The sequence below is a fragment of the Rhinolophus ferrumequinum genome, chromosome 17 (genome assembly GCF_004115265.2).
Source record: "Rhinolophus ferrumequinum isolate MPI-CBG mRhiFer1 chromosome 17, mRhiFer1_v1.p, whole genome shotgun sequence".
NCBI lineage: Eukaryota > Metazoa > Chordata > Mammalia > Chiroptera > Rhinolophidae > Rhinolophus > Rhinolophus ferrumequinum.
This window is the reverse complement of record NC_046300.1, coordinates 36,069,598-36,093,848: the sequence shown is the minus strand read 5'-3', so window position 1 is coordinate 36,093,848 and position 24,251 is coordinate 36,069,598. Positions and strand designations below refer to the sequence as shown.

At 34.2% G+C, this 24,251-nt stretch overlaps 1 protein-coding gene across 1 annotated transcript in view; it reads left to right on the top strand.

Moving 5' to 3' along the window:
• Positions 1–24,251, top strand: part of STAG1 (stromal antigen 1) — a 260,872-nt gene that overhangs the window by 172,047 nt on the left and 64,574 nt on the right. The window contains 5 exon segments of the mRNA XM_033131991.1: positions 3,836–3,953; positions 18,530–18,633; positions 23,272–23,364; positions 23,472–23,561; positions 23,725–23,928. Coding sequence (XP_032987882.1) covers positions 3,836–3,953; positions 18,530–18,633; positions 23,272–23,364; positions 23,472–23,561; positions 23,725–23,928 — 609 coding nt within the window.

Genomic DNA, 24,251 nt, shown 5'->3' with positions numbered 1-24,251 from the left:
TGATGTATGCATTGAGTTTGAAACTACTAGTTACTGATGTTAACAGGACACATTCTACTAAGCTACCACCTTACAATCAGAAAGATGAGGAAATGAGCGAAGAATTTAGCATCTACATTGAGAATATTGGCTACTGAACCAGAAAAAAAAATGCTTGAACAGTGACAACATTCCCTAGCTAAATTTTAATATGCTTTCATTAAAGGCATAGAAAAGTCATCCTTAAAAATATCAGTGCTAATATAATTATACTACATAAAGCCCTGAATTATGCCAGTAACTCATCCAACTGAAAACCTCATGCTAAATAACTTAAAATGAAAGATTACCAGTTCACCAGAACAGTAAGGATTTTGTGGAAGCTATAAAGTGATTGACTATGAATTCGATTATAGTTAAGTAACTCATATCTGCATATGAGGCAAAGATGGGGGAGATTTTCTGGTACAAATCTGAAATACACCAAAGATCAGAGTAGCAAAGGCTGGTGCTATAGATTGTAATTAAGTAGCTGCCTTTTAGCTGAGCTTCTTCCTCACTTAGAAATCCTGATCAAGGCATTTGGGATGTGGACAAAGGTTTGAGAAGCAAAATAGTAAATGAACGCCCCAAATAATTTATCGCCACCAGGAGGTACAAGGAATTTCTGTATTCAGAAGACAAATTGCATACCTATACATTAGAGGGAAAGCCTGCCTGATTATAGAGCCCCTCTTTACACTTTCCTGCACAACCAAAGAAGCCAGCACCTTGCAATCAGACTCAAGAATTCTAGCAGGGTGTCTAGCTGCTAGTATTCTTGAGTCTAGACTAATTAACATGAATGAACTGGCAGCCAAGAATCACTGAAACTTGGAAAAAATCAATACCATGAAGAAGAAGCACAAACCCAACATACTAATGAAAATTTTTGATTAAAATCCCCAGATACAGGAAGAAGATATTATGAAAGAGGGGAAGAGTGTTGTTAGAAATTTAAAAATATGATTTCCAAAATTTAGGTGTGAGGCAGATCATTAAATGTCCTGAATGGACACAGCCAAAGATTGGCTATAGATTGAATCAAGGGATTTTTTTCAGAAAGTAGTGCAAAAGAAGAAAGAAATGAAAAGTATGGGAGAGAAATTAAAGAAACAGTACAGATTAAGCAGTTCTATCATATTATCTCATAGGAAATCTATAAAGAGAACAGAGAGAATGGAGGGGAGGAACTGTCAAAGGACATGCAAGTAGAATGTTTACTATCCATGCACTCTATGTGCAAAATATTACAGGAGGATGTTTTTTAACAAAATGAAAAATTGATACAATAAAAGGAAAACAGTGAAAATAAGAAACATTAGTTAGGAAATAAATCTGAAAAAAACAGAACTAGGCTTTAAAAATGTGGCTATGAAACTTAAGGTAAATTTCTAACAATTCTTCAAATATAGGAGTATAATGTTCAAATTAAAGAAAGAAGTAAATAAATGTGCTAAGGTTCTTGGTAATGGAAGAATATAAGTTAGAAATTAAAATTAAAGGAACCACAGATAAAATAAGAAAATGTCATCAGTAGAGCACAGGGCATCAGGTGCCAGGAATATTTCCAATATCAGTAATCCACATGTAAATGGATTCACATGCTTTATTAAAAAGCAGGTTGTCGTTTAGGGTTGAAGTAAAGAAATGAAGTGTTGTTTACAAAAACACCTTAATCAGAATAACACAGGAACTTTACAAATAAACACCAGGAATTAAACAAACTGGATAAAACCTGGATATGATTAACACATTATTGCAAAAAGCTGAGGGGACAGTATCATATAAGATAAACCCGAACTGAGAACAAAGAGGAGACATTCTAGAAGGTATAATCCAACAAAAATATAATTGTGAAACGTTTTATACCTATTCTACAAACACACTGTAATGTACACATAGTTAGGCATAAAAGTCAGTTTATGTAGCATAAGTTTTTGTTTTTCATAAAATATACATAATTAAATTTACCATTTTAACCAGTTTTTAACTGTTCATATGTATTCAGCCATGTTCGTGGCTGTTTAGTAGCCATCACTGCCATCAATTTTTCAGAACTTTTTCAAAATCTTCCTAAACTGAAACTCTGTACCCATTAAATAATAACTCCATTTCAGCTTGGGTTTTAATAGCAACAATTTTGAAACTTTTTTCTAGTTTCTGCTGCTAATTTTCATTTTTGACACCAAGTTGTGCACCACTTATGCCTATAACTGTTGGAATAATGTTACTGATGGTCTGGAATAGTTTCGTAGGATATGTGAATTTGGAAAGTTTGAAGATGTCTTGCAGCAAACCTTTGTCCATGTTCTTTCCAAGCACAGATTCTAATTGGTGTTTTCTACTCTGGCTTTGGCAAAAATCCTTGTGAGACTACAGTGTGTATATGTGTTTGGGTGTGGTTTTCATGAGGCATTTCAGGAGTCAAAATGTGAGATTTGAAATGCAGTAGAAATGAAGTATAGAATTATGAAGGTCAAATGAGACAGCTTTAAATTGGTCATCAAAATGCACATTGAAATTAAGAATAATGATAGAATTAGAAGTGAGGAAGAAAACCAACTCACATGCCAAATGTGCCAAGGTATCAGTAACCAACCAGTAGGTAAGAAAGATCTACATTTTGGGGCCGCTACTCATGATGAGAAAACCAAATACAAACACATATAACTGAAATAAGAGTTACATGGAACAGTACTTACCTTTCTATGTGATATATACTCTTTTCTCCTTTCATTTTTTGAAACCTTGGTCTCAATGCATTAAATTAGTTTATAGGTTGCAACCAATAAATGGGTTGAAATCTATAGTTTGGAAAACACCTATCTAGAAAGTGGTTTAGCTGAATGTCATGCGCCTCAAAGATGGAAGAACTTTTATACAAGGGTGGAGAAGTTAAATGTAAGTAGCAGAAACAAGAACAGTGCCAATACCTTCTCTACTTACTTACTCTGAAGAGCTTTATTGGAGTAATCTTTGTGTTTTAATGACTAACAAGTGGTAAAGAGTTTGATGAGGAACGTGGTGTTTATCTACTGTGGGAACCTGTCAAGAAAATTGTCAAGAGTAATGAGCAACAAAACGTGGGGGTGGGTTGGGGTGGGGAAAGCATTGAGTTAAATGGAAATGAAAGCAGAAAAGAGGAGAGATGGAGTAACTTATACTTTGCCCTTGACCAAGATGACAGGCATGTAAAGTAAGTAGGGCTGGTACCAAAGTTTCAAATGGAATTCTGAAAGAAAGTAATTGATTTCCTTTAAAAAAAAAAAAAAAGACAATTACAAAGAGACTATTCAAGAATAGTGAAATGTGAACTAGATCCAGTTTATAATTTTCAGAATTCTGTTAATTAGTTATACTCTCACTTTTCTCATCTATAAAGGATGTCATTGGACTAGGAAATCCTTAACCTTATACTGTAAAAAAAATTTTGATCGAGTCTATGTAGTGCATCCCATTATTGACAGTGGAATACAAATATTTATATTGTTCTCTAAGTAGCTCTTGGAAACTTTGTGACCAAGCCATTTTAATTATGAAGAAGATGGCTTGGGTTTTTGTTGTTGTTGTTGTTTTGTTTTAGTACAGTTGACATTCATTATTATATTAGTTTCAGGTATATAGCATAGCAGTTAGACATTTGCATAACTTACGAAATGATCCCCCCGATAAGTCTAGTACCTACCTGGCACCATGCATAGTTATTACAGTATTATTGACTATATTCCCTAAGAAAATGATTTATTAACTCAAAGTATTATTAGCAGTTTCTTCATTAAATGCTCTTCACTCACACTTGGTTTGTGATTTTTAGTTGCATGAACATGCAGCCTACTTGGTGGACAGTTTGTGGGAGAGCTCTCAAGAACTGTTGAAAGACTGGGAATGTATGACAGAGTTGCTATTAGAAGAACCTGTTCAAGGAGAGGAAGGTAAAGTATTTTGACAAGTTGGTTTACATATTGTTTTGGGTTTCCATTAATAGTATTCTGTGTAGATCACGTCTTAAAAATGAATATATGCAGTCAGACAGAAAAAGCAGAGAACCATATGATTTCACTGATATGTGGTATATAAACCAAAAACAACAAAAGAACAAGAAAAACAAATGAGAAACAAGAACTCATAGACACAGACAATAGTTTAGTGGTTACCATAGGGTAAAGGGGGTGGGGGGTGGGAGATGAAGGTAAGGGGGATCAAACATATGGTGATGGAAGGAGAACTGACTCCGGGTGGTGAATACACAATGGGATTTATAGATGATGTAATACAGAATTGTACACCTGAAATCTTATGTAATTTTACTAACAATTGTCACCCCAATAAATTAAAAAAAAAATGAATATATGCAAGCACTCTGTGTGTCTTTTGCAGAGAACAATTTATTTCCTGTAACAAGTAAGAATGTGTCAGTAGCTTATAACATCTTTCTAGATTAAGACTGCTACCAACCTGCAAAAATTTTTTTTTAAAATCTGTGTGTATCATGTAATATTCAAAACAGTTTTCATTATGCTGATTTGACATACATAATGTAAAAAAAAATGTGGATCCAGAATCTTATTACTATGTTTATATGTGAACTTGGAAAAGCCTTTGACACAAAAGGATTTACTTAGACCACAACCATCCCCTTTCATTATATATTCTTCAATATTAAAATCAGAAAATAAAAATGAAGTCATTTACAGTGGTACCTTGGTTTACAAACGTCTCCGTTAACGAACATTTCAGTTTATGAACGCCGTAAATTTTATGGATCTATGGTATCATTAGATAGTAAAGTTCATGCTATCCTTAAAACTAGAAATGCTTTTTCTTATATAGGGCTTGTTTTTCAACTAGCTCACAGTCGTGCTTTAAAGAAGTACTATGTTATTTAATTCATGCAACAGTCCTGTAATGTAGATGAAATTTGATGGAAATGAGGCTTGTAGTAAACATAGACTTCAAAATCAAAACAAATAGATGCAGATTTTTAACTCTATCCTTTGTAACTAAGGACCTCATTTTTTCTGATCCTTATCTTCTTTGTCTTTATAACATAACGATTATTTTCCTTATATACCTTATGTTGTTGTGGGAATTACATGGGATATTATACTATTGATTCCCTATTCTGCTTCCCCTAATGTTCTGTGTTCAGTCCTCTGGGACATGAGGGCAGAATGAGCCATCTCCTGCTCTAGACTACCAAAACAGGTCACCAGGAAGAGTGACCATCCCTCGTGTTCTTTCAAATCGGGATGCTAACTGGTATTATCTACTCTGGCTTTGACAAAATTAACTGAAACAACTGGTATGCATTGTACCCAGATACATCCCAGGAAACTGGCCCAAATTGCCTTTCTCAAACTAAAAATATTTGCTTCATAACCTTATTCTTTATCTGTAACACAAATCCTCCCAAACTTTTTCTAGATTTTCTTTCAAGGTGGAAGTTATTATATTTGGCTCCACCTCTGATTATTATTTATTTTATTTGCCTGGTTTTTCTTTTTTCTCCATACCTCTGGTAAGAAGATGGTCCTATTATAACTGAGTTGATAGGGCCTTCTGCTCACAAGGTCAAAATCTCTGATGTACTCCAGATTCCTTTCACTTTTGTGATCACAGAAATAGAACATACATTCTATATTTTCTTTTTTATTTTACTTATATGTTCCTGCTAAGTTCACAGACCCATGCATTCTATTCCCAGCTAGTTTTGGTATTTTCTGTAATAAAATCAATTCCCCTTCTAATCACTGCTGCCCAATTAACACTTGAACTAAGTGCCACGCATAAGAGTTTACCAATATGTTTCATCCATTTTCCTTCCCTTGTTTGTGGCCATAGAATCAGCACATTATCAGTGGGTTAGAGCTTCTCGTTTATTATGATTCCCAGCCATTTTTCTTTTTATCACCCTATGCACTATACGGTTATTTCCAAGTAGATGGGAGGCAGGGGATATAAATGAAGGGAAGAAGAGCCAAGGTGGTATGCTTTGGTATTGTTAATGTTTTACTCTTATTTAAATAAGGTGTAAGTCATTAAATAGTAATTACTAAGTCTTGTTAATCATCAAGGTGTTCTAGATAGATTTACCTCATTGAAATAACTGTGTACTATTAGGAGTTTCATTGTGGTTTAAATTTAGTTGACATTGGATTTAGTTTCCAGTCAAGAGGTTAATTTGGTTTGGTTTGATTTGTCTTGGATTTATTAGTTTGGTTTTAGCTAAAGAGTTATAAAATGGGAAAAAAAATTTTGAGTGAGCCACGGTTTTAGGTTATGACTGAATCTGGGAAGGCAAGACTGAGGAAATTATACATAACAAATGAAGAACCAATTTACATCAAGACACAGCCTTTTTCATGTGTTTGTCCAAAGGTATGCTGTGCCACATATAAGCTCTGGCATGAAATGGCATCTAAATCAATTTTCTGTGCTAGTATTTTGCTATATTTTAGAATTAAAAATGCTTACCAGAAGGTAAGGGGGAAGAGGGTAATAGATGAGGGTAAAGTGGATCAAATATATGGTGGTGGAAAGAGAACGGACTCTGGGTGGTGAACACACAATGGGATTTATAGATGAGGTAATACAAAATTGTACACCTGAAATCTATGTAACTTTACTAACAATTGTCACCTCAATAAACTTTAATTTTTAAAAAAATGCTACTAGTAACTTATTTAAAGACTAATCAGAAATTAAGTTATATTTTAGGTAGGTAGATTGTGATAGTTGTTCCAGTGGATGCAAGTCTAGTTAGGAGTTGGAGATATAGGACAGTTATTTGGGATAACAGACACATTGTCAAAGACTACCAACAGCAGTTTAAATCACTGGATCTCAGCTTCTTCACACACACACACACACACACACACACAGATTTAAAAATACCTTTAACTAGATAATCTTCTGTGGTCATTTCTAATGCTGAAATTCTGTGATCCAGATGATAGGTGAAGTAAATGTGGATAAATAGAATTCTTCAAAGCAGGCATTCATTAACTTATTAATAATTTTAAAATATTTATTGACCACCTTCTATGTGCTAACTAGTCTACTAAGCACTGAGGTCAGTTCACTGTCCATAAGGAGTTTACATTTTAATGGGAAAGGCAGACCAAAACCAAGTAAACAGTCAATAATTGAAAGTGGGTAGTGATACTAATAAAGAGTGGTCCATCTTTAGATTGAATCCTGAAAAGAAGATCTCCTGAGGAGGCCACCTGTGAACCAAGAATCTAAAGGATGAAGGGGGCTTCCCGTGGGAAGTGTCAAAAAGGAGCCATCTAGATGCAGAAAATAGCAATTGTAAAGTATCTGAAACATGGTGATATTGTTATGTTCCAGGAGCTTCAATAGCTAGAGTATAGTGAGCCAGTGGCACAAGATGAGAAAGAGGCAGAGGCCAGATGATGTAGAATCTTTGAGTTCATAAGCGGGTTTATTTAGTTCATTCTAAGTGTAATAGGGAGCCATTAAAGGATTTTAAACAGGACAGTGATGTGATCCAATTCCTATTTTAAGAAAAATGTTTTTTGTAAACATGGTTTGGAGTAAGCAGAAGATCATTTAGGTAACTGGTGCAGTGTTCTCTCTGGGAAATGATAATAAAAATGTAAGAGAGGAAGGAAAGAGCCCAGAGCTGAGTTTTAAAGATTGTGGATAGGGGACAAAAACAGAAAGAGTGAGAGAGATAAGAGCCCTAGCCAGCTTTAAAAAGGATAACAGATAATTGTACTCTGTTGGAGCCCAGTAAAGAGTGTATTCAAGAGAGCTATGATTAATAGGTTAGCATCACATTGCACAGGAGAAAAAGGACTAGATGATTTAGATCATTGGTGACTTTTAAACATTTCTTTTCCTTCTTTTTTTTTTTAATTTATTGGGGTGAAAATGGTTAGTAAAATTACATAGGTTTCAAGTGTACGTTTCTATAAATCGGAATTTGAAATGCAATTTAGCAAGATCTCCAGATGATTCATTATATGTTAAAGTTCAAGAAACACTACATAGATATGCAGGTTCATCCAGTTACTTAGGCTTCCATATCATTCCAGAATGTTTCTGTAAATTCTGTTAGACTCTAGGTCTTCATATGCCTGGTGTACCCTAACCCAGGAAGGTATAGGAAATGGCCATGAAACAGGCCTGTGGCCGATTTTATACGTACAACTGCCAGGAAATATTTGGCAATGCGAATAGTAACAGTTCCTAAACTAGTGAATCTCAAAACTGGCTTCACATTAAAAATCACTTGGGGAATTGAAAAAAAAAAAATTACTCATGAAAGACCTCTACCCTGAAATAATTAAATCAGGATTACTAGAGATGAGGCAAGGTTATTGGGAATTTTAGTTATTTCCAAGAAGCTTCTAATTTTCAGCAAAGGTGAAATCTACCACATTACAGAAAGGTAGCAGGGTCTTTAATTGAATTAAATTGAAATCTACCATATTATAGAAATTTTAGCATGGATTTTAATTGAATTAAACTAGTCTGGGCCAATTATTTTCAAATCTTTCTGGAAGATTGTTACAGAGGGTGCCAAAAAAATGTATACACATTTTAAGAAAGAAAAAATAAAACTAATTGTAATACTCAATATATACCAATAACAAAAGATGAATACAAGTCACATTTGACTTCTGCAATTACAAGGGGTGCTCAAAGTGGTTACCATCAGCGTCCAGACACTTCTCATTACGGCGAACCTACTGCTTGAGCGTAGATAACACTTAAAATGTGTATAATTTTTTTGGCATCCCCATAAATAAAGATCCAGGATTCAAACAAATCCAATATATAGGTGCCACTCTTACCTTTAACAAGTGCAAACATTTTGAGAACCTATCATCATAACTAATCTTTGTTCTGAATAGGAAAAGTGAATTTTTCTGGATGGAACAACTTACTTCTCTGTTGCATGGGTATAACCAAAGTTGGAATTTAATTGCAAGCAGGTGGAGTGGTCTGGATAGGATTTAGTTAAATTATATTAGCCTATGATTAAGTAATTAAAAAAATTCTTTTCTAATCTATATACCTTTTCTTTTTTTTCTTGCCTCATTGCACTATCGAGGACTTCCTTACAATATTGAATAGGAATAATGAGTGAGGACATCCTTGGTTTGCTGAGATAAACATTTCTTTTCAGTGGTAATAAGGAGAAAAGTCAGAGTTCAAGGTGATAAGAATAAAATCAATAATGAGGAAATGGAGATGATGTGCAAAGAGTTTGTGAGACTTAACAAAGTTGTATAGTTATCTGATAATTCATAGTGTGAACAGCTACTAATTTGTTTCAGTAATTGTATTTGGCTCTTGTCTATGACTTAAGACTTGTTTTGCTTTCAATTTTATTATTTGGTTTTGCTGTCCTGTTCCATAAAGGATTTCAATTAAATTTCATTTGTTCTGTGTTTACCTTGTCTAAATGGATGGTTTCGAATTATAATGTAAATGACAAAATTGACGTCATTGGACACTGTGTAAAGTTGGGTTATTTTTCTACACTAATGTGAATTTTAGTGTATAGTAGGGGAATGTTTCCATACTTGTGATAACTTGTTCTCTCTCCTCGCTTTCCATAGAACTAGATTTTCTTCCTAAATAAAAGTAAATGCATTTAGTTCATAGACAACCTTGTCATTCCTTTATCCCCATTCAAATGTGGAAAATTATGAAATTATAGAATCATAAAAATAGAAATTTAGTTTTATTGAGTAGAAAGGTTTTTCATATTAGGCATTGGATCATGGAATATAAATGGAAAAGCTGAAGCTATTTCATGTGATTTTTCCTAGGACAAACTAAAGTTCATGTGTTTTCCCTAAGACAAAATGTGAAAACAAAATCTTATTGAATTAGGAGATACACATATATTCCTGTACAGGATAATTTTGGTACAGAATAAAGGACAAGATGTTATGTCTTTGTTTGCCTTTTCATTGCTATTGCCCAAATTTGTTTGAAAATAATCAGTGTGATCTTCTAAATTTCAAAATATTAACTACTTTTCTTTTAAATGATTCCTAGTTCTATCTCTACAGTCTCCACATCTGTTAGTCTTAACATAAATAAGTATACAGAGAAAAGGAGAAAGGGAGAAGAGAGAAAGATAGAATTAAGCTATTGAAATTTGTCTCGATGTCTGTCTTTAAAAATACATGGAATTGAATTCAACAAGGAAAGTACAGAACCAATGTGAAGAAAACCATAATGTTTTGTTAAATGATACAAAATAAGATCTCAAAAATGAAGAGGGTTATATCATGTGCTGGCTGAAAAGATTATATAAATGTCAGTTCTTCTCAATACAATCTATAATTTAAAAAAAAAAAAAAAAACTACTCTGAATTCCACTGGGTTTGAGAGAGTTCTGCCAGGTGAGTTGAGAGAAGGAACTAAGCAAAATAAGTAAATTTAACATAGAATTTTAAGCTTATGTAAAAAAGGCAGTGTAGCATAGTGCTTAAGAGCACAGACCCAGGGATCAAACTACTTGGGTTTATTTCTTGGGCTCTACTACTAGTTGAGTGCTTTGCAAAGTTATTTAACCTCTCTACATGATTTATTTTCCCCATCTGTAGAGTGTGAGGATATTTTTATCTTTTGGAATTGTTTTGAGGATAAAACAAGTTAATACATAGAAATCATTTATAACAGTGCCTTATACATATAAAATGCTTAATAAGTTATTTGCTATTAGCATTATACAAATTAGAACAATTTAGAAAGGACTGACTACATAAGGCAATCTTGTTCCATTAAATATTTGAATTAGTTGAAAAAATTACTTATGAAGGTATATTATAACACATAAAGCTGCTGTAATCAAAGCAATAATCAAAACAGTATGGAATTGTAATAGAAATAGACAAATAGATTAGTGAAACTAAATAAGAATCCAGAAGTAGATCTAAATATGTACGAGAGCCTAAAACCTGTTAAACAATATTTATTTAACAATGGTGGAGGCATAATTGGCTCTTCATTTGGATAAACAGGCCCATATTTCATACTATCGGCAAAAATAAATTCCAGACGATTAAAAATGTAAAAGCAAGCAAGAGACAGAGAGGAGAGAGGAAGAGAGAGAAGACAATGAAGAAATTATGTTTCTATATTCCAGGACAAGAAACCAAACAGTCTCATCATTGTAGTTGGAAGAATAAATTGCAATAAATACCCTTTGTCAGTATCCAGATTTTAACCTTTGATCTGTTATTCGTTCTCTTGGCAATTTAATCTATAGAATTAAAAAGATCAGTTACATAAATATATGTGTATTGATATTTATTACTGCATTGTTTATAGTGACAAAAATTTGGAAACAATTTCAGTGAAAATTAGTAGGAGAAGGTTGACTAAATTGTGGAACACAAATCATGTAATAATTTTTTTTAATTAAAGTTTATTGGGGTCACAATCGTTAGTAAAGTTACATAGATTTTAGGTGTACAATTCTGTAATACATCATCTGTTTCTCACATAATCTGTATTCACCACCCAGAGTCAGTTCTCTTTCCATCACCATATATTTGATCCCCTTTACCCTCATTTACCACCCACCCTTTACCCTCTTGTAACCACTAAACTATTGTCTATGTCTATGAGTTTTTGTTTCTTCCATTTGTCTTGTTCTTTTGTTGTTTTCAGTTTTATATACCACATATCAGTGAAATCACATGGTGCTCTACTTTTTCTGTCTGACTTATTTCGCTTAGCATTATAATCTCCATCCATGTTGTCACATTAGATCCATCCATTAGATCCATCCATGTTGTCACAAATGGTACTATTTTATCTTTTTATGGCCAAATAATATTCCATTGTGTATATGTACCACAACTTCTTATCTGTTCATCTATTGAAGGACACTTTGGTTGTTTCCATGTCTTGGCCACCGTAATTAAAGCTGCAGTGGACATTGGAGCACATACGTCTTTGTGGTTAAATGTTTTAAGATTTTTTGGGGTAGATACCTGGGAGAAGGATTGCTGAGTTATATGGTAATTCTACTCTTAATTTTTTGCAGAATCTCTGCACTGCCTTCCATAGTGGCTGCACCAATCAGCATTCCCACCAACAGTGTATGAGGGTTCCTTTTTCTCCACAGCCTCTCCAACACTTGTTACTATTTGTCTTGTTGATGATAGCCATTCTAACTGGTGTGAGATGATATTTCATTGTGATTTTTTTTTTTGTATTTCTCTGATGATTAATTATGTTGAGCATTTTTTCATACGACTATTTGCCATTTGTATGTCCTATTTGGAGAAATGTCTCTTCAGGTCCTCTGCCCATTTTTCAATTGGGTTGTTTTTTTTTGTTGTTGAGTTGTATGAGTTCCTTATGTATTTTGGATATTAGCTCCTTATCGGAGGCATAGTTTGCCAAAATCTTCTCCCATTCAGTTGGTTACCTCTTTATTTTTTCGATGGTTTCTTCTGCTGTGCAGAAGCTTTTTAGTTTGATATAGTGCCATTCATTTATTTTAGCTTTAACTTCCCTTGCCTTTGGAGTCGAATTCATAAAATGCTTTTTAAACCCAAGGTCCATAAGTTTAGTACCTATGTTTTCTTCTATGCAGTTTATTGTTTCAGGTCTTATGTTTAGGCCTTTCATCCATTTTGAATTAATTTTGGTACATGGTGATAGATAGCAGTCTAGTTTCATTCTTTTGCATGTGGTCTTCCAATTCTCCCAGCACCATTTATTAAAGAAGCTGTCTTTTCTCCATTGTATATTTTTGACTTCTTGGTCAAAAATTCTCTCTCCATATTTATGTGGGTTTATTTCTGGGTTCTCAGTTCTATTCCATTGGTCTGTGTGTCTGTTTTTCTGCCAGTACCATACTGTTTTGATTATTGTTGCCCTGTTGTACAAGCTGAGGTTCAGGGAGTGTAATACCTCCATGTTCTTTTTTCTTAGGATTGCTTTGGCTGTTCGGGGTCTTTTGTGGTTCCATACAAATGTGATGATTTTTGGTTCTATTTCTTTAAAAAATGCCAGTGGGATTTTGATGGGGATTGCATTAAATCTGTATATTTCCTTGCGTAATATGGCCATTTTAACTCGGTTGATTCTTCCAATTCATGAACATGGAATGTCTTTCCATTTCTTTGCATCGTTTTCAATTTCTTTTAAAAATGCCTTAGAGTTTCAGCATATAGGTCTTTCACGTCCTTGGTTAAGTTTATTCCTAGGTATTTTATTCTTTTTGCTGCAATTGCAAAAGGAATTTTTTTTTTGTTTCTTTTTCTGAGATTTCATTGTTAGTGTGCAGGAATACAATGGACTTTTGTACGTTGATTTTGTAGCCGGCAACTTTACTATATTTGTTTATTGTTTCTAATAGATTTTTGGTGGAGTCTTTAGGGTTTTCTATATATAGCAACATGTAATCTGCAAAGAGTGACAATTTAACTTCTTCATTTCCAATTTGGATGCCTTTTATTTCTTTCTCTTGCCTAATTGCTTTTGTGAGGACTTCCAATACTATGCTGAAAAGCAGAAGTGATAGGGGATAGCCCCGTCATGTTCCTGAACGTAGAGCAAAGGGCTTCAGTTTTTCACCATTAATTATATTAGCTGAGGGTTTGTCACCTATGGCGTTTATCATGTTAAGGTATTTTCCTTCTATACCTATTTTATTAAGTGTTTTAATCATAAATGGGTGTTGTGTCTTGTCAAACGCTTTTTGTACATCTACCGTGTTTCACCGAAAATAAGACCTAGCCGGACAGTCAGCTCTAATGCGTCTTTCGGAGCAAAGATTAATATAAGATCCGGTCCTTTATTATATAAGAGCCAGTCTTACAGTAAAATAAGACCCGGTCTTATATTAATTTTTGCTCCAAAAGACGCATTAGAGCTGATTGTCCCGCTGGGTCTTATTTTCGGGGAAACATTGTATTGATATAATTATATGATTTTTGACCTTTATTTTGTTTATGTGGTTATCACATTGATTTGTGTATGTTGAACCATCCTTGTGCTCCTGGGATGAACCCCACTTGGTTGTGAAGTATAATCTTTTTAATGCATTGTTGCATTTGATTTGCTCGAGTTTTGTTTAGGATTTTTGCATCTGTATTCATCAGAGATACTGGTCTGTAATTTTTTTGCGTGTGTTATCCTTGTCAGGTTTTGGTATCAGGGTCGTGTTGGCCTCATAAAATGAGTGAGGGAGTACTGTCTGTTCTTCAATTTTTTTGGAAGAGTTTGAGTAGGGCAGGTATTAGATCCTCTTTGAAGGTTTGGTAGAATTCACTAGTGAAGCCATCTCATCCTGGACTTTTGCTTTTGAAAAGAAAGGTTTCGGATGACTGATTCAATTTCCTTACTGGTGATTGGTCTATGTAGATTTTCCAATTCTTCGTTATTCAGCCTAGGAAGGCTATATGTTTCTTAGAACTTGTCCATTTCTTCTGGCTTATTGAATTTGGTGCCATATAGTCCTTCATAGTATTCTTGGATGATCATTTGTATTTCTATGGCATCCATGATAACTTCCCCTCTTTCATTTCTGATTTTATTTGTGTCTTTTCTCTTTTTATCTTAGTGAGTCTAACCAAGGATTTGTCAATTTTATTAATCTTTTCAAAGAACCAGCTCTTTGTTACATTAATTTTTCCATTGTCTTTTTGTTCTCTGTTTCATTTAGTTCTGCTCTGATTTTTATTATTTCCTTCCCTCTGCTGACTTTGGGTTTCATTTGTTCTTTTCCAGTTCTTCAAGGTGAAACATGAGAATCTATCTGGTATTTTTCTTAATTCTTGAGACAGACCTGTAACGATATAAATTTCTCTCTTAAAACTGCTTTTGCTGTGTCCCAAAAATTTTGGATGTATTTTCATTGTCATTTGTTTCCATGTGTCTTTTGATCTCTCTTCTTATTTATTCTTTGACCCAGTTGTCCTTTAAAAGTATGTTGTTTAATCTCCACATATTTGTGATTTTTCCTGCTTTCTTTTTGCAGTTGATATCCAATTTCAAGGCCTTGTGATCAGAGAATATGCTTGGTATGATTTCAGTCTTAAATTTGCTGAGGCTAGTTTTATGTCCCAATATATGGTCTATCCTTGAGAATGTTCCATGTACATTAAAAAAGAATGTATAGTCTCATGTTCTAGGATGAAGTGCTCTGTAAATGTCAATTATGTCCATTTCATCTAATGTGTCATTTAGAGCTGATATTTCCTTATTTATTTTCTGTTTGGATGATCTATCCATAGCTGTCAATGATGTATTTAGGTTCCCTACGATAATTGTGTTTTGGTCAATTTCTCCCTTTAGTTCTGTTAGTACTTGCTTGGTATATTTTGGTCCTTCCCAATTGGGGGCATAAAGATGGATGACTTTTATATCTTCTTGTTGTATAGTCCTCTTTATCATTATGAAATGTCCATTTTTGTCTCTTGTTACTTTTTTTGTCCTGAAGTCTGTTTCATCTGATATCAGTATGGAGACACCTGATTTTCTCTGGATGCCATTTGCTTGGAGTGTCAATTTCCACCCTTTCACTTTGAGTCTATATTTGTCCTTGTAGCTGAGATGTGTCTCTTGGAGGCAGCATGTGGTTGGGTTTAGTTTTTTGATCCAATCTGCTACTCTGTGCCTTTTTATTCAGTCCATTTGAGTTCAGTCCATTTACATTTAGGGCAATTATTAATATATGAGGATTTCATACCATTCTATTTTTGATTTTCTGGTAGGACTGTGTTTTCTTTGCCTTTTTGTTGCTGTCAGGTATTTCAGTGTTGCTGTCTATAATTTTTCCCTCTGTTTCTTCTTTTACTATGTTATATATTTCAGTTCTGGGTTTTTTTTAAGTGGTTACCATTAAGTTTGTGTAAAAGAAAGTTTCATATTTAGAGTATTCCATTTTCTTTAGCATGCTTACTTTCTCCATTTCCTTATGCTGCTTCAGACCTTTTCTCTTCCCCCTTTTATGTTTTTGTTGTCACAGATTATCCCTATTTATGCTGGTCAGATAGCCTCCTTCAGTATTTCTTGTAGGGCACGTCGTGTTTTAGAAAATTCCCTCAGTTTCTGTATGTCTAGAAAGGTCTTTATTCCTCCTTCATATCTAAAGGATATCTTTGCTGGATATATTATTCTTGGCTCATAATTTCTCTCTTTCAATAGTTTGAATATTTGAGTCTACTCAATATTCAAGCCAGAAGGGTCTGGCTTGTAGAGTTTCTGCTGAAAAATCTGATGATAATCTCATGGGCTTTCCTTTGTAGGTTATTGTTTTCTTTTCCCTGCTGCCATGAGGATTCTTCCTTTGTTGTTGATTTTTGGCAGCTTCAATACAATGTACCTTGGAGAAGGCCTGTTGGGGTTGAGGTAATTAGGTGTTCTGTTTGCTTCTTGGATTCAAGGATCCAGTTCTTTCCACAAGTTTGGGAAGTTCTCTCTGTTTCCTGTCTCTTTCTTCTCCTCCTAATATGCCCATTATTCTTATATTGCTCTGTCTGATGGAGTCAGCAAGTTCTTGTAGAGTTCTTTAATTTCTTTTAGAATCTTCTTTTCTTTAATTTCTAACTCTCAAGTCTCTCTGATCTTCAATCTATGTCATTTCCAGATTTCTATCTTTGATGTCACTGGTTCTTTCCTCCATTTGGTCAGCTCTATCATCTAAGCTGGCTATTTCATTCTTCATTTCTTTTATTGAGTTCTTAATCTCCAAAAATTCTATGGTTCTTTTTTAAAATTTCAGTCTCTTTTGTAAAATGTTCCTGTTGTCCTTTGATTGTGTTTCTGAGTTCATTTAACTGTCTGTGTTTTCTTGCATCTCATTGAGTTTTTTCAGAACTTCAATCTTGAATTCTCTGTCATTTAAGTCACATACTTCCATGTCTTTAAGTTCTTTTTCTGGAACTTTTCACTTTCTTTCTGTGCTGCCTTTTTACCTTGGTTATTCATGGCAATTAGTGAATTATTATTTCTCTTTCTAGGCATCTACAGGAGTGGGTTCAGCAACAGGTTGGTAGGAAGAGGTCTTTCCTTTGCTTTCCAGTAGGTGTTGGTAGAATGCTTTATTTCTTTACAACTGCAGCCTTTAATTCTCTCTCATGCTGTAGTGTTATATTTTCTCTGCACTTTCTGTCTTCTGACACAATGGGGGGATTCCCCGGAAGGTGGACTTCTCCTCTGTGAGCAGGATGCCTGGGTCTCAGGGCACCACCTCCATTGGGGGATGTGTAAAGCTTCTGAAGTTCTGAAGGTCTTCCTGCACCAGATTCAGGGCCTGTGTGTTTCAGCGGCTCTGTTTATCCTTACAGGGATCCGCCCAGATAAGTTGAGGCAGGGACGGGGGTGGGTTTTGAGCGGTGGCTGTGAGCAATGGCGGTGACCACCAGCATAGCCTGTCCTGCCCCCAAGGCTCCCTGCCCGGACCTAGGTGGGCTGCAAGTCCGTAGCTGTGGGGCTGCAGTTCTCAGAACTGCATATATTCTGTTCTTTTGATCTGACACTGCTATCATTCTGCTTTTAGGACTGGGAGGATGGGGGTGGGTGAGATCTGGGAGGGGAGAGAGGAGGCTGCTAGGCTCCGTGCCTAAGCCTTCTGGTCTCTGGTTGGCAGTGAGAGGGCTTAAACCTCCGTTTTCACCCTTCTTCCCTTAGTCTTTGCTCTGAGGTCTCTGCTGTGAGCGTTGGGTTCAGCTGTGTTATATGCTAATCCCTCATGTGGGACTGTGGGCCATAAGGGGAGTGCCAGCAGTCCGAATTCTTCCCTCCCGTGACTGCGGTTGCTCCGAAATGCAGGGAGCTCGGAGCTCCGAGCTTGGTCTGTGTCTGGCGCCCATGTGGCCTGCTTCTTCACACTTCCCTCTTCCCTCCTCCGCTGCTCGCCCAGTGTGCCCACCTTTAGATGATTTCAGTTGCATGTCTCTTAGCCTTGCCTGTCTGCTATGCAGGGAATCCTTTGTGGAATTATAGTTGTTCAATTTGTTGTAAATTCCGGGGGAGATTTCAAGAGGCTCATTTCATGCCACCATTTCTATGATGTCATCACAATAATTTATAATTAAGGAAATTATTCATATGAGTATGCAGTGACTTGATGTTTAAAATCTATTGTTAATTTTTAAAAAATATATAGAAAGATAGCATGATCTTTTTCAAAAAAAGATACCTTGTTATGTCTTTGAATATGATATAGAAGGATATAGAGCTTTGAAATGATATAGAAGGAAATACAGTAAAATTCTGGCAATGCCTAACTCAGAAGTATAGTATTAGAAGAAACCAAGTATAGTATTGGAGAAAACAAGAGTTTATCCTCTTTTACTTTGTATATGTCTTTTCTTGTTTGACTTAACAACAAGCACATAACTACTTTTTAGAAAAAGAAAAACAAAGTGCAAAACTTAATTTCAGTCTTTAAAATAATTAGTAATAGAATATGTTTGCAGTTTTTTATAACTGTGTTCATTTTTTATGCATGTTTATTATAAATCTACTCATACTAATGTGTTTTGTTTCACCTTAGCAATGTCTGACCGTCAAGAGAGCGCTCTTATAGAGCTAATGGTTTGTACAATTCGTCAAGCTGCTGAGGCACATCCTCCAGTGGGAAGGGGTACTGGCAAGAGAGTAAGTTATGTTAATGAGAAATCTACAAAAAGGTTTTTAATGTAATTAACTGTCTTACGTATTTGAAAATTTTACTGTTATATGTATCCCTCAATACATGGTATTTTTGTAAACGATACATGTTGTGGTTCTTCATCTTTATATCCTGTCAGCTATAATCATGTTCCAAAAATAGATTTTTTTCTTCCATGCTCTGATAGCACCTGTACCTGCTTCTATTCTAGTAGTTGTAAGAATTTTCACATTCATAATCTTTTAAAATTGCAGAAAGGCCCTAAAGGCAAACTGCCTAGTTTGCAAGCTCTTCTATTTAGCAGTTATGTAATCTTTGGATACTTATTTTCTTTGTGCCTTTATTTCCTCACCTGTAATATGGGGGCTAATAATGCAGATTTAATGTTACTAAAGATGAATTGAGATAGTTATAGATGGGAAGCCTGGCTCTGGTGATATGAAGAGGTAGGCAGTTCCTCTCTGCAAGAAAAAAATAAGTATGTATATGGCAGCTATACTTGAATTAAAAAGAGCTATATATTCCAGAATTAAAAAAGAGAAAAGGTATAAAAATTTAAAAATGTAAAAAAACAAACTGTCAACATATCAGGGCTTTGGAAATTTATCAAAGATAAAAAACAAATAGACAAGTATTTTTCTTGAAAAACCGCTAAAACTCCCAGTAAAAGGCTTTCTTGCCTGGGGTTACAATATACACACACCCCACTAGTGTGATTGATGAGCTCTGTAGTTTTACCAGAGTGGTATTGTCCACAAAAACCAGCAGCTTGCTGTCAGCGGGGTAGACTCAGTAAGGCACAAGTAACAAACGTCCTTTTGTCAACTAGTAATGGCAAACTTGGTAGAAAAGACCAAGGAAAACCCATAGTTGTGATATGCAGAGGTTGTAGTCCCAGTTGTTAAGAACAATGGACTGGCCCAGAATCCAACTAAAAAATTCTGGAAGTGAGAAATCCATATAAGAGTTAGATAAGCTATCCACACATTCTTGGCTGACTGGGAAACCTGAGAGAACCCAGGAGAAAACAAGTCAAGCCAAATTTAAGAAATGGCTGAACTTTGAATATGCTCTCTAACCCACAAACAGGTCAGGTCTCAGAGGAGAGAAGCCTTACAGATTTGAAGTATTTGAGCACAACCTCTGCCCAAATCATTGACTGACCGATAATCTGTTGAAAAACAGGACTCCTAGGAAGACAAGTTAAAAACAATAAGAATAAAAATTCCAAGCAGAGGCCACACATCGCGGCAGAGACAAATTATACTGTTTAAGTTAAAAGTTACTTATTTTTAAAATGAAACTTTAACGGAATAAGATAAAATCCATAGTTACTATATTATCCAGATATGTCCACTTTTCCAGAAAAATTATAGGCAAAGAAACAGTAAAATGTGGCCGTACTCAGGGACAAAAGCAGACAATAGAAATGGCTTCTCAGTAGGTCCAGTTGTTGGGTTTAGCAGTCTTTAGAGCCCTTTTTGTAAATATGTTCAAAGAATTACAAGAAAAAAAAGTGACAAAAAATAAGGGACCTCCGAAATGAAAAACCAAAGGGAAATTCTAAATTGAAAAGTAAAAGACAGAAATGTAAAATTCATTAAATGGGCTCAATAAGAGATTTGAAATGAAAGAAACAGTGAATATGGAGAAAGATTACTAGAAATTATCCATTCTGAAGAAGAGAGAGATAAAAGGGTAGAAGATAAATGAACAGTCTCAGAAATCTGATAACAGCCCTAATACATTTTTGTAATGGGGTCCAGATTTGTGTAATGGGGTCCCACAAAGAAAGGAGTGAGACAAAGAGGAAGGAAAAACATTTGAAGAAATCATTGCCAAAAACTTCCCAAATTTTATGAGAAACATTAATCCACAGATCTAAAGAGCTTAACAAAACTAAGCAGGATAAACAAAAAAATCACCTGTAGACACAGGATAATCATACTGTTGAAAGCCAAAAACAAAAAATCTTGAAAGCAACAAGAGAAAAACAGCATTAGGATTAGCAGTGGATTTTTTATCAATAAAAGTGGAGTCCAGAAGACATAGAATGACATATTCACTGAAGGACAACAAAATTGCGAGCCAAAAATTCTAAATCCAGTAAAATTATCTTTCAAATATGATGGTAAAATAAAAACATTCCCAGATAAACAAAGATTGCAAGACATATTGCTAAAAGACCTACCTTAGAAGAAATACTGAAAGAAGTCCTTTATGCGCTAAAGAATAATACCAGGTGGTAACTAATCAACAGAAAGGAATGAAGAGTACCAGAAATAGCAAATATACGGTGGATATAAAAGGCTGTGTATATTACACATTTTTAAAATTGTTTTCTCTTACTTTCTTTAAAGGGACATGAGATTATTTAAAGCAGTAATCATAACACTATAGTATTAAGATGATATGATATATAGATCATATATATCATATCCACTATTATGTGACAATAGCACAAAGAAGAATAAAGAAAATGTAACTATATTGGAGCAAAATTGCTAGTTTTTGCTGTTAATTAATTCAGTATTAAGCTGGAGTTGATTGTAATAAGTTAAAGAAGTATATTGTAATCCCTAAAACAACCACTCATACCTAAAAAGAGAATACAAAATCTACAGAGAAGTTATAATCGTACACTAAAAAACGTTTCACCCCAAAGATGGCAGTTAAGGAGGAACAGAGAAACACAGAAAAAGACATAAGATATATACAGATAACTATAGCAGAATGGCTGACATAAATTTAACCATATCAAAAATTGCATTAAATATGAATACAGTTTTAGGAAATAATAAAAAAAAATGGAGATTGAGAAAACTATGGACTGGGTATGAAATGAAATGATACTAAGGAATTATTGTTTCATTTTGATGGAGATTGTTTTATTAAGCCTTCCTCTGTCAGAAACATAGTCTTAAATATTTATGGGTGAAATGATACATGAAGAATTTGCCTTAAAATGCTTCAGAAGAAAAAAAAAACTTTAGGGGAACTGATGAAACAATAACGACAGTATGAGTGTTTTTGAAATTTTCCAAAATAAAATTTTAAAATTATGTATAGTCCCAACTTGGACTGAGAGCCCCTTCAAGCTAATTTCTTGTCCTTTTGACATGTCTTATTATTTTTGGGAGCACTTTCTTGCTTTCTTTTGGAGCAAGATACCCAGGTTCACTTTCTGTCTTTACTGTTTATATTATCTATTGCTATGTAAAAAATTAGTTCAAAACTTAGAGGCTTAAAACAATAAGCCTTCATTATCTCATAGTTTCTGTGGGTCAGAAACTTGGGAATGGCTTAGCTGTTATTTTGGCTTAGGGTCTTTCACAGGTTGCAGTTAAGATGTTAGTCAGGACTTCAGCCTCTGAAGGCTTGTTAATTTGCTGTGTCTATAATGGCTCACTCACATGGCTGATAATTTGGTGTTGATTGTTGGTAGGAGGCCTTAGATCCTCACCATGTGGCCACTTAATAAATGTGAACCTCAATGTTTGAGAATATATGCAAGAAGTAACAGGGGCTCGTATCTGATTCTTTTTGCTGGGGCTTTAATGTTTTTCAACCTCTTACACATGCAAAATAATCACTTTGGAATGATGTACCAATGTTGTGTTTAGTTCTGTACAAAGCAAAGGCACTAGATATAAAGTAGAATATATGTCTAGAAAAGTATTCAGGATATTGAGAAGTCTTGAAGTTCATTTGACAATATATGAAAGGTCTAAGGATACTGATTTTGGGGAAATAGCTATCTTTGATTATATGATTATTAGGTCAGGCACTTATTTCATCCTCATCTTATTCTCCCTTGGATCATTCGCTTTGGGGGAAGCGAGCAGCAATGTCACGAGTACATAAACAGCACTAATACTGGAGTATTTCTGTTCTGTGAAACCAACATTATGATGCTAAATTCCTTCAAGATAATAATAAAATGCAGAATGCTTTGGGGAAATGATTATCTTAACTGAACTTGAATTTTAATATTTTACTTTTGGAACTACCTATGGTTTAACTAGTTGAATTCAGGCTAAAATGATGGGTATCATCAGCTTGAATTTGTTCAGTGACCACAGGCTGTATATATCCCTCTGTCTTGATTATTGCCTAACAGATTATGAGTTTAAGTTACAAGGAGAACCAAATATGAATGAGTCTAGCCATATTGTTAGTATATGCCATAAAAATAAGTGAAAATTTATTAACTGCTTGACAGTATTAAAAAAAAAGCATTAGTTTCTAAATATTTTTAGAAAAGTGTTTAACATATGAGAGATCACTGTTAACATACTGAGATTAAAACACTAGAAAAATTATTTCTCCATTAGTTCTAATATTTTTATATTCATAACTAATTTTATAGAAATGTTTATTTTTTCTTTTAATCTAAACAAGTAATAAAACTTTATTCTTAAATAAGTAGCTATTTAATAAAGTAGTGTATGTTAACTAGAAATTTGCATGAGGCTAGATGTTTTTATTTTAGTAATTAGTTTGTTATGCTCCTCTTAAAATTCTGTTACATAACCTGCCAGGGCTTCATTATTCCATGTAATATTCTAGATTTATAAATTAGTATATGACACTCTTATTCTTTGCCCATTTAAATTTATTTCTAGGTGCTAACTGCCAAAGAAAGGAAAACTCAAATTGATGATAGAAACAAATTGACTGAGCATTTTATTATCACACTTCCTATGTTGCTATCAAAGGTACAGTTTCATTTACATTTTTTGTGATAATATATCACTGAGCTTGCTTATTACACTATACTATTAAAGTAATTACTTCTTTTTTTCTTTGCTTCTCCTCCTTCTAGTATTCTGCAGATGCAGAGAAGGTAGCAAACTTGCTACAAATTCCACAGTATTTTGATCTAGAAATTTATAGCACAGGTAGAATGGAAAAGGTAAGACACTATGAAATTGAAATTCTGCTATTATAGTCATATTTATTAACTGGATTATTTTAATTTTATGTGGTTATATAGGCTTATTTGTTATTTGACAGATGCTTATTTTTATTTTTTGTTTTTAATCTCAATAGCATAGTTTTTCTTTTTTCCTCCTCAGCATCTGGATGCTTTGTTAAAACAGATTAAGTTTGTTGTGGAGAAACACGTAGAATCAGATGTTCTAGAAGCCTGCAGTAAAACCTACAGTATATTATGCAGTGAAGAATATACCATCCAGAACAGAGTTGACATCGCTCGAAGTCAGCTGATTGATGAGTTTGTAGATCGATTCAATCATTCTGTGGAAGATCTGTTGCAAGAGGTCTGTTTAAAGTTAATGTGTACATATAATAATTCTGGCTAACAATTATGCAAGGTAGCTGAGTGTGTAAATTATTTTCATTTTAAAATAAAATTTAGTAGAATTCTCTACCCCATTTAGAACTTAGCATAATTATTGCAATTGTCCACTTTATTTTTCTTTTTTAAAAAATATGTTTTATAAAAGTGAGATTTTTTTTTTCTCCCTCTTAAGAAAAATCTTTTTAAGGACTAGCTTTTCTTAAATCATTTTTCATTTTCTATTCCTGGAAACTAATTTGCTTTTAATAGTACTAAATGATTATGATGTGCTAATGAGTAGAA